At 40.8% G+C, this 11,580-nt stretch overlaps 1 protein-coding gene across 3 annotated transcripts in view; it reads right to left on the minus strand.

The window, feature by feature from the left end:
• Positions 1 to 11,580, minus strand: part of LOC109514481 (serine incorporator 3-like) — a 70,168-nt gene that overhangs the window by 32,699 nt on the left and 25,889 nt on the right. Inside the window, exons 2-8 of one of the 3 annotated variants that reach the window (XM_019867606.1) lie at positions 8,699 to 8,818; positions 5,920 to 5,999; positions 5,806 to 5,835; positions 3,459 to 3,538; positions 3,232 to 3,369; positions 2,972 to 3,141; positions 1,724 to 1,814 (exon numbers count right to left, since the gene is read on the minus strand). In XM_019867606.1, the coding sequence (XP_019723165.1) occupies positions 1,724 to 1,814; positions 2,972 to 3,141; positions 3,232 to 3,369; positions 3,459 to 3,538; positions 5,806 to 5,835; positions 5,920 to 5,999; positions 8,699 to 8,818 (709 nt within the window). Of the gene's footprint in view, positions 1 to 1,723; positions 1,815 to 2,971; positions 3,142 to 3,231; positions 3,370 to 3,458; positions 3,539 to 5,805; positions 6,000 to 8,698; positions 8,819 to 11,580 lie in introns of all 3 variants that reach the window. The other 2 variants (XM_019867605.1, XM_019867607.1) reach the window with 2 other exon arrangements.

Genomic DNA, 11,580 nt, shown 5'->3' on the forward strand with positions numbered 1-11,580 from the left:
TATATATATATATATATATATATATATATATATATATAGAGAGAGAGAGAGAGAGAGAGAGAGAGAGAGAGAGAGAGAGAGAGAGAGAGATACCTGTATACAGTCAGTCAGGCGTCGGTTTTCGACCCCAATATGTTTCAGAAGGCTGTTCGAAAACCGATTTGTTCGAAAACCGAAACCACGCTCTTTTTAAAAAAAAAATCTTTCTTGAACACGTCTGCTCACAAAGGAATGCTACACAAGGAAGCATCACTTCCTTGTCTACCCGAGGAAGCGTCACTTCCTCGTGTAAGGAAGGCGAGAGGAGTCAAGTGGCGCATTCAAGTGCGCTCAGTTTGGTCGAGAACCGATTTTCGTCGTAATCCGAGGCATAAAAAAAACTCGAAATTTTTGGTCGAAAACCCATTTGGTTGAGCACAGAGACTTTCGAAAACCGAGGTTTGACTGTACATACAGTAATCCCTCGTTTATCGCGGGGGTTACGTTCCAAAAAGAACTAGTGATAAGTGAAATCTGTGAAGTAGGATTCATAAAAAAAAAGCAAAAAAATGTGAGAAGGACGAAATTTCAAACAGCACAACAATGCAGAGGCGATTGCTCTCAGACTGCAAGGGAAGCTCAGCTTCCCCTAAAATGTCAAAAACTAAGTGATCAAATATATGTGTACGTACAATTGTGTGGACATCTCATTGACTAATGTGCGCTACAACGCGCTCAACTTTTGTTCCGAATCAGCTTCTTATTACTGGTTATGACACGACTCTCTTCTCATTCATTCCCTCAATTTCACTGTGCTTTAAACTGTGTGGACGCTGAGTGTCTCCAGCGCGGACGCTGGGCGTCTCGAGAGTTCCGAGCCTGTTGTCCCAATGCATTGAAATGAGACGAGTCATTGGATAAATGCAGGTTTTGTCTCGCCCACCGGACGCTCAGTGTCTCTGGGAGTCTATGGACAGTGGGCGTTTATAGGCTGGCCAGGAAGCTCATTTTTTCTGCATGATGATTGGATGATCTGTCTTGAGGCTGAATCTCTTTTTGATTGACAGCGAAATGAGATCACCGATCTTATGGTGAAGGGATACTTTTCATTTTTTTGAAAAGGAACAGAGAGTAGAGTTCACGTGTAAATAAACTGACACATTTTATTATGTAGGCCGAAATTGAGCTTCCCCTCCTTGACAGACCAGCATCCGCCACTCAAAAATTTGCAAAGGCAAATTTGGCAAGCTGTACAGGGACGAGGTGCGGAGACTGTTCACATTGGTCAGTGCCTTAGCCAATAAGGATGCAGAATGCAATTCACTGTTTAAAAGCATTAAAAAAACTGCACTAAAAAAAAAAATCCGTGAAACAGCGAAGCCGCGGAAAGTTAACCACGGTAAGAGCGAGGGATCACTGTATATAAAACATTTTTTTAAGGGGGGAAAAAAAAGCCAAAAAATGAACTGCAGCAAAAAGGCCACATTTTTTTAACCAGGGCAAAAGCATAGATGCTGATGCACCACCAGAGGTCTATGTGTGCATGTGCCTGCCAAAGACCTACGGTGTTCTTCTCATGCAGTGGTTTGGCGATTGTGAGTGAAGTTGTTCAGGGATTGAAGACACAGAGGAAAAGGCAGACACTCCCATGCCAAATAGATTGATTAAAAAAAAAAAAAAAAAACATCATATACAACATAGCCGTAATTTAGGAATCTAACCTCTTGCCAGTAATCGTTCTTACCTGGCTCATTACTCATGGCAGACCAGGTTAGAAATGTGGTGTAGAGGGTGATGATGGAGGATTGAAGCAGTCCAGAGTAAGGCTGATACTCCTGGGAAAGCAAAAATTAAAAAAAGAAAAGGGAAAAAATACATTTTCATTCTTCATTTGCATATTAAACTGGTCTCTTGTGTGTCAAAATGAGGAATAACTATGTATAATTCAATTTAACAGATGATGACAGAAATGGCAAGCAATGTATGGAACAGTAAATTTCAATCAAACACGTTTTCCCCAAAATGCTTAGTTTTTCTTCCCTTTAGTAATTACACACCTGTTTCAGCAAGTTCAGAAATGAACCAAGACCATTTAAGTACATTTATGGGATTCCAAACGAGTTTCTGACATTTTAAGTTTGGCTGAAGAAAGGGGGACGGGGAACTTTCAAGCTATTTTCCCCTTTCTTCATTTCAGTGTTTTTGTGCATATTACACTTCAATGTTTTCAGATCACCAGACCACAATAACTTACACAGGTTTCGTATAGAGAGGGGACTGCGGTCGACTGGTTAGCATGTCTGTCTCACAATGCAGAGGTGCTGGGTTTCATTTCCGACTTTCTGCGTGGAGTTTGCATGTTCTCCCCGGGCCTGCGTGGGTTTTCAACAGGTACTCCGGTTTCCTCCCACATTCCAAAAAACATGCGTGGCAGGTTAATGGAAGACTCTAAATTGTCCCTAGGTGTGAGTGTGAGCACGGATGGTTGTTCGTCTCTGTGTGCCCTGCGATTGGCTGGCAACCGATTCAGGGTGTAACCCGCCTATTGCCCCAAGACAGCTGGGATGGGCTCCAGCACGCCCACGACCCTTGTGAGGATAAAGCGGATTGGAAAATGGATGGATGGATGGATTGACATGTTAGAGAATTTTCAAGCATGTACTAACTGTTCCAGGTCATATACCACGCACATTAAATGTCATTTGGCCACCCCAAATTGTTATTCTTGTTTTTTTCAGCCTATCTGAAGTGGATTTGCTGGTAAGGTATGTGTCTTTGTCCTGCTGCATAACCTAAGTGCACGTGACCTTGAGGGAACAAACTTTGCCGAAAGGGTTTTCTGGTGGATAATGGAAATCATTGTTCCATTAATCATAGCAAGTCGTCCAGGTCTTGAAGTAGAATGGCAGCGACAGAACATCACTACCCTGCTATGGATAATGGCCCTGAAATTAGGCAGGGGCCAAATATTTTTTAACAGCTATTTATGTACCTGTACTTTACGCAGCACAGAGATGAGAGAGGCTCCAAAGCAAAGCAACACGTTGAAGCTGATGAAGAACTTGTTGATGGAGCAAGCATCAGGTTTAGTGTAGAAGATGTAGAACAGTACGATAGCAATGAATGATAGGAGGTAGTTCATGATTGTGACCAACACCAAAGCTGTAAAAGAGGGAAATAATCATTTAGGTATATGAGAATTTTTTTCTTGGGAACATCAACATTTACACAGATGTCTCCAGAAACACTAACCTGCAAACCAGACCATTGAGTTATTTTTCTCCATTTTGTCCATCCAGGACTCATTCCATGAGTGGGCAAAGTCAACCAGCAGGACGACTTGGATCAGAATGAAGAAAAATCCTCCAGCAGAGCCCACAACAAAACAAGCTAAAACAACAAAGAAATATGAGACATCAAATCTTTTAAAAAAATCTTTGGAAGTATTCATTTTTGTAATTGACAAATTAAGATCTTACCATATGTAAAGTTACCATCTGGGATGTAAAAGGAACCAGCTGTAACTAGCAACAGGCCAAGAATTTTAAAGAACCAAAATCTGTCGGAAAAAATGGTAATGGCAGATTTCACAACAGTATCCACTTTGGCTACAACTTGTCTGGCAAAAATATTGTGAAAACATCGAATATATTATTGAATTAAAGCACCATTTACTCATTTGAGACTTGTGCCACGAAACGCATTAGAAACCTACATTTGCTAAAGAGGAAGACATTTCTTGGAATAAAATATGTAAAAATGCAAAGCAGCCATTCCATTCTAAGCAAAAAAGTAATGTAATTAAAAATTCTTTCATCGACTAACTGTAACATAACCTCACTGTTGGGTAAGAATCAGCTTGATACAAATAATTGGATTAATATAATGCTTTTTTTGTACACTCAAAGACACTTTACAAAGGACAAACAAAAATAAGAAGAGGCAGTACGATAATTACAGACAACAGAGTTGAAGAAACGCTTGTATAAACAGGTGGGTTTTAAGGAGGGATTTGGAAGTTTTCTTAAAAGTCTGAATCTCCGATTGGTTGTGGGAATATGTTTCAAAGGTTCGGGGCAGTGCCAGCAAAGGATCTGTCTCCAATACTAATGCTGATCAGGTCGTGGATGCCCAACATCTGTTCCACTTGAGCAGATTGAAGAGGCTGAGCATGGGCCTCAGGATTCTGCATGTTTTTTACTGGCGCATAACTTAGGTGCAGGAAAAATTCAGTTGTTACAAGAGCTCAGAAGATCAGAAATTCTTTGGCCACCCGATGTATCAGAGGTCGACCGGGTCATCCAGTAACCGGAGGGTCCACTGTTGGATTCCCTTCTGTCTGATTCATGCGTCGTCGTATCAGTGTGGGAAGACACTCACCCACCTTATGTCCAATGCCACTTACACTGATCAACGGCTGGGTGTGAATGTTTGATGGTGGTCGGAAGTGCTCTAGGTGCACACAGGCAGCCGCACACCTGTCAGCCTGCCCCAGGGCAACTGTGGCTGCTGCCACGAGAGTGTGAATGTTCAAGTGCATGAATAATGTATCCATTTTGAGTGCTCTGAGTGTGTTACAAAAGGCATCATAATGTAATTACTTTGGAATTTGGCACAATTTTTGACCTTTTCCAGAGGTCATATTGTAACAAATGTGCAAGTACCCCGATGTGGCCAGGGTTGGGAGTGCCCTTGATTGCCGCTCGCAGCTCTAGTTGTTTTTATCGTTCATTCTTAAAAAATGGCAGCTTGCGTACAGAAACAAGCCCGATATGCTGTAAAGAGCATATTAAGAGGCTAAGAGCAACAAGATGTACAACCCCTGGCAAAAATTATGGAATCACCAGTCTCAAGAGGATCTTCATTCAGCTGTTTGAGTTGTAGAAAAAAAAGCAGACCACAGACATGACACCAAACTATAGTCATTTCAAATGTCAACTTTCTGGCTTAAAAAAAATGATAAAAGAAATCAAGAAAAAAAATGTGATGGTAGTCAGTAACAGTGACATTTTTAGACCAAGCGGAGGGGAAAAAATATGTCATCACTCGATTCTGAAGGAAAAAAAAAATCCTTTCAAATTTCATTTCCCAAAACTAACATCTGCATTGAATTGAATCTGTCAATTAGTCTGCAGTTAAACAAGAGAGATCACACCTTGGAGAGCTGTTGCACCAAGTGGACTTGACTGACTGTCATTGAAACAAAGAGAATTACCAAACTTCCTGAAGGGAAATTATCATGCACTGTGGCAAAATATGTTGTTTGCTCACAGTCAGCGGTGTCTAGAATCTGAAGCAAGTACAAACAATTTGGGAAGGTTGTTAAAGGCAAGTATACTTGGAGATGAAGGAAGACATCAAAGCATCAAGACTGAAAACCAACTGCATAGCAAAGCAAAGATAAACAAAAGGCATCATTAAAACGTCAACAGAAAAAAAACGTCACAATGGGCTAAGGAACAGCAATCGTGAATTGTGGATGACTGGATGAAAGTAATTTATTGACAAATCGTGAATCTGCATTGGACAAGGTGATGATATTGGAACCTTTGTTTGGTGCTGTTGCAATGAGATAGAAGACAACTGCCTGAAGAAAACATGCAAATTTCCAGTCATTGATGATATGGAGCTGCACGTCAGGTAAAGGCATTGGGGAGATGGCTGTCATTATAGCTTTAAAGCCAAAAAGTTTCCATTTGTTAAGTTTTGATCTGTTTTTTTCTACAAATTCTAACAGCTGAATGAACATCCTCAGACTGGTGATTTCATCATTTTTGCCAGGGGAAGGACTATCAGTCTCTAGTAGGTGTATTAATGTGGACTCACCCATTGTGGATTGCAGCACGGGGGTCTCTGTTGCTCTTTACGTTAACCATCAGAATGGAAAACCAAATGAACCACATACTCATTCCAAAGCAAACACGGTAAACTGCCTTGTACCCAATTAAATTTTCACAGTTGAAATCAGCTTGTATGCCAGGTAGAGGTGAGCCGGCCCCATCTGCACAGAAGCCCGGTATCTAAACAAATGACAGGTAATCAACATTTAATTTTAGGAAGGAAAGGTAACATGTGAAAATGTAAAGCATTTGTTGATAAGACATTGAAATAATTCACGATTAAGGTATCTAACAAGTTTTTAAATCAGCAGTAAGAAACCATTATCATTTTTGGTTGTATTCACACAGTGAAAAGTGCCAATGTGGACATCTGACAAACAAATAGTCAAAGCCAAGACAATTGATATCCAAGCTACACATTCAAAATTGGGTGGACATTTCAGTGTGCAGCAAAAAGTATCCATTACAGTAGTAGTGTGCAAGATGGTAATCATTTTTTAAAAACTGTTTGCTGTTGTAATTTCCTCTTACGGTTATTTAAAAAGATCTTGCTTTTGGTACATTTTCATCGCTTTCAGATTATCATCACAATTATAGTCATGGCACTGGGGTTTAAAATCTACATGTTGTCTTTCCGGGATTGTCATTAATGAGACAACATGTATTTTTTTATATCAAATCAAGAAGATGTGTTTTGCTATTTTTGCCTTTCTAACTTCAGCCGAAGCGTGAGATGGGCTGACAGGGTCAAGTTGAACGTTAACTGATATCATAGCACAGAATAGTCCAATATGGAACATAACCAGTGAACAAAGCCTATAAACTAAGGCTATTTTTAATAATAAAAATATTATACAATACAAACCCAATTCCAATGAAGGTGGGACGGTGTGTTAAATATAAATTAAAAAAGAAAAGATTTTCAAATCATGTTCAACCTGTATTTAATTGAATACACTACAAAGACAATACATTTAATGTTCAAACTGATAAACTATTGTTTTCAGCAAATAACCATACAACCCATTCCAAATAAGTTGGGACATGGTCCTGTCTACCATTGTGTTATATCACCTTGTCTTCGAACCACATTCAACAGGACACTAATTGTTGAAGCTTTATACATACAATAACACATGCATGCTTGCATGCATCTCAGTTGGAATTATTTCCCATTCTTGCTTGATGTATAGCTTCAGCTATTCAACAGTCTGGGATCTCCATTGTCGTATTTTAAACAATACAATATTTATTTATGCTTCATAATGCGCCACACATTTTCAATGGAAGACAAGAGGCCAGTCTAGTACCCGCACACTTTTACTATAAAATCACAGCTATAACATGTCCAGAATGTGGTTTGGCATTTCCTTGCTGAAATAAGCCAGGGTTTCCATGAAAAAGATGTTGCTTGGATTGGCTATTACCTAGCATCTTCCTGGCGTGCCATTGGCTAAGAGGGACTTCTACTGTATGTGTCTATGTGTGTAGATAGATAAATAGATAGATGTGTGTCTATCCAGCGTCCTTGTCATTCACCCCTCGGGCCATGAGTCGTTCCAATAGTTTTACGTAAATGTGCGTCACCTAGAAAAAATGTTCACCAGTTGGACGATCGCTTACAATGCTGATGTTTGCCTCGGACATTTACGAAGGATTGTTAAAAGCAGACAAAAGCAAACATCCTTGGATCAGTTCTTTACAAAACGCCAGGCAAAAACCACTTCTGAGAGAGAACATTAACTCAAGAGGGCAAAAAACGATGAAGACGCAGTTAAATTAAATGACCATTACTCTATTCTCAGTTTTTTACATTATGCACAACTCTCATTTATTGTGCAATAATCTAATTGCATTTGTTACATATTTTGATGCATTTTTATGCTTAAGAAAACATTTACGACTGAATTTTGGTGGGGCTTGGAACGGATTCGGTCATTTACATGGAAAACGCGTCTCGACTTAGAAAATTTTCGAGTTAAGAAATTTCTTCCAGAACCAATTAATTTCATAAGCAGAGGTACCACTGTATAAGTAAAGTGATGATTGATTGCAACAATGTTGAACCATATTTACAATTTCACATGTACTACTGGATGAAATATTTAAGCTTGAAGTAATCATTTTTGCAATTGCACACCACAGCTCATGGGTCCTGTTCACTTGAATGAGGGGTCTCCAAGATTAAGCCTTGCCACTTCCTCCACATCCAGGATGTGGCAACCACACCAGGGATGGTGGTTTAGGCCAGCCGCCAGAGGGCTTCACACACTGGAAAGTGAGGACGGTGAACCACTCACTGACTTGGAGAGACGGCCAAATGAATGAGACTGAGCTTTTCTGTTCATTATCAATGACCGCAGGCTGGGAAATTTCATTTTTGGTACATATGTACTTGGAAATATGGTTCAATGTTAATGTAAATCACAAAATGTTCATAGTGTGTACACTGTATTCTGTTTATTTTTTAGCTGTGAAAGCTTTGCGTATTTGATGGTCTGTACTTTGCGACGCAGTCACATCATGCTATGGCAAGTCATATGTTGAATCACCACAAAAACAGTGGTCAAGACTTTCAATTTGTGAAATGTTATGGTAGAACCGCACACTCTGTAAGTACGCGCTCCAAGTGTGCACTGTGTGTGTGCAGTGCAGGCTTGCACACTCCAGATGGTCGCACCCCCATCACGCCCTCTGCCCATCGAAATGGAAAAGCAACGGACGCTGTGTCGTAGATGTTGTATTTAACCCTTCCCTACACATCGCATTTTTGGTCAAATATTTCCACACACATGTAGTTACAGTAAGGATGGTTATGTTTTTTTAATATCTTAATAACATGGCAGAAATGTTTGTGAACTGCTTTCACAAACTCATACCCGTCTAAGCAGCTTATCCGCCCCTGGTGACAGCATGATGCAGGATACGATGGTCCCAAGCAGCACGATCCAAGCGTACATCATTCTGGTCACTGTGGAATTCCTACACAGACATTGCACCTAGGGGACATGTTGTACTGTTAGTGACCATGCATCCAAATAACCACACAAAAGATCATTTTGATAAGGATGGAGGAAAATACTTCGTAAATATCATCGACATCATGGATGGAACATAATTCTAAAAATGGACATTATTCCAAGAATGGAGTCACACATGAGTTTGAGTATCCATACAAGCATCAAGTTAGCATCCTGATAATAAAGGTTCTTGAAGCAGTAAAGTGTTTCCGCCAGTTGTGTTGAAAATGTCAGTAAATACAGTTTGGTGCTACATCTGTAATGCAAATTAAATCTCTACTTCAGCAAAGCAAAAGACATTTTTCAACAACACCCCGATATGCCTTCTTTGGGGTGGCGCTCATCTAAGATGGACTGATGCAAAGTGGAACTGTGTTCTGTAGTCGAAACCAGCAGAGATGCTGTCAATGAGACTGAACGGTCTGTCCGTCCATTCCATGTCGTCTGTCCCTGTGACGGAATGGTCGGTACATTTGTGAACAGACACAGGGTGAGAAGTTTTTTCTAAAAAGGAGGGACGAAGCAAGGACAGAAGTGGGTTGCCGTCCGTCTCCGTAATTTTACCTAACCGGGACAAGTACCAACGGACGCCCATTTCACTAATGACGAAACACACCCAGCCGGCGGGTGTAATCCAACAGTTGTGACGCACCGCTCGTGTGCGTTCACTGTGTTTGGATGCAGGACAGAGTAACTTCACTTTGCTTCAACCAGAAAAGAGGAGGAGCACTTGGCTTCTGTCCCAAAAACTTTACATATCACCAGGGAGTCTGGTGACCGACGATGGTTCTGTTGGCAGCAAAATACTATCTTGACAGTTGAACACGTGTAAAGAATTCAATCCAGCCGGTTAAGAAAGCTGGCTGTGTTGGATGCCTCTCGGTCCCATCCCAAACTGTGTGTGTGTGTGTGTGTGTGTGTGTGTGTGTGTGTGGTTGTGTTTTACTTTATTCGGCTGCGTCTGCTGACTCATTCACGTTTTTTTTTTTTTTTTTAACATTGACTGCATCTTCTTATTCATGTATGGGTGTGATGTCTACGTACGTTTTAGACACCGACACAAGGCAGCCAAAAGTTTATTTCAACCTGCTCGGGCGAAATGGGCAAAGGATTAAACAGTTGCCTTGGAACGCTTTAAATGCGCCACTGGTCACCCAACCACAGGTACGGCATTCAAACACACCAGCGGAGCACAGGTAGGCGTGGGGGGATTTATTTATTAAATACAATAATAATAATAATAATACATTTTATTTGAAGCGCCTTTCACAATACCCAAGGACACTTTACAGACGAGCAAACAATAAGACAAATAAAGAATAAATAAAACCACAGATAACTTGGGGGGCGGATTGGGGGGCTGGGGTGAAGTGATTGTCGTATGAAGACAGTAATTCGGTGCGAGGACAGTAAAACAGTCCAGCGTAAAAACATCGTAAAAACACAAAATTGTGGGAGAGCAGCGGCAGCCAAACGCGCCAGCGTCCACAACACCCCAATCCCATGATCCGCTGCTGTGTTGTGGGTTTTTTTCAACAGCTGGCGACATCCTCCAGCCAGAGGACTGCCCTGGCCAGTGCCAGCTTTGACAAGCTGGTCTTCCGCAAGGGGAACATGTCCCTATTGCATTACCCCACCAACAAGGGGCAGTTTGAGGAGAAGCAGCAGGGGGGGTTGAATACACACGAAAAAGGGTTGTTTTGGGGTTTTTTGTGTGTGTAAAGTTGTAAGGCTGTTCATAATTCATAGTTGTGTGCAAAATGGTCCACACTGTTTCCACAATAAACAGTTAGCCTGTTGTACACTTTTTTCTTTTTTTTTTTACTGCCAGTATTAAAATAGTTGTGTTAGGGTGGTTCTGTTTGTGACCAACAGATGGCACTGTAGGGCTCCCCCAGTGGCACACCTGTTTGTCATTGTGTTATTCGTTAGTGTTTGGTTAAAAGGATTCCCTGCCCGACCAGTCGGTGTCGGATCATTTTGTGTGTGTATGGTGCGTGCGTGTGTGTGTGTGTGTTTGTGTGTGCATGCGCATGTGTCAGAGATGAAAGTGGACTTACTTGAAAATTCCTGAAAAAAAAAATTATATATATATATATATTGTGTGTGTATGGTGCGTGCGTGTGTGTGTGTGTGTTTGTGTGTGCATGCGCATGTGTCAGAGATGAAAGTGGACTTACTTGAAAATTCCTGAAAAAAAAAATTATATATGTATATTATATATATATATATCCCCTTCACAAGAGCTGTAGCATTTAGAAACAGTTTTTGACCACTTGACACACACAAAAAAAAAAGCCAAAAAACAAAAAACATTCTTATACTGTTACTGCTCCTCCTCCTGTTTCTCATATCCAAAATGCCTCTTGCATTTTTTTGGAGAGGTTTCTTGGCAGTCCGAGGGACGGACGAGAATCGCTTCCATCGGCACTTATTCTGTCAGTGTTTCAAAGTTACCGTCAGTTGTTAGACATTGAACAATCCTGAAGTGGCCTTCTGTGAGACTTGATCGAAACCCTTTTGAGTATCTGGGGTAGGAGATGAAACATGATGAGTGGAAAAAGCTCCCTTCAAACCTGGGTCCAACTGGGCAGTTAACTCTCAAAGAGGAGACCATAACACCTGTTGAGAGGTGCACAAGTCTGACTGAAAATCACATAAATTGTTTGATTGCAGTAATTCCCCCAAAATAGTTGTGAACCAAAATGTTAAGTTTGGGTCACGTCCTGGTCTTTTTTTAT

This window comes from Hippocampus comes, unplaced genomic scaffold (genome assembly GCF_001891065.2).
Source record: "Hippocampus comes isolate QL1 unplaced genomic scaffold, H_comes_QL1_v1.1 scaffold141, whole genome shotgun sequence".
In the NCBI taxonomy this organism is placed as follows: Eukaryota; Metazoa; Chordata; class Actinopteri; order Syngnathiformes; family Syngnathidae; genus Hippocampus; species Hippocampus comes.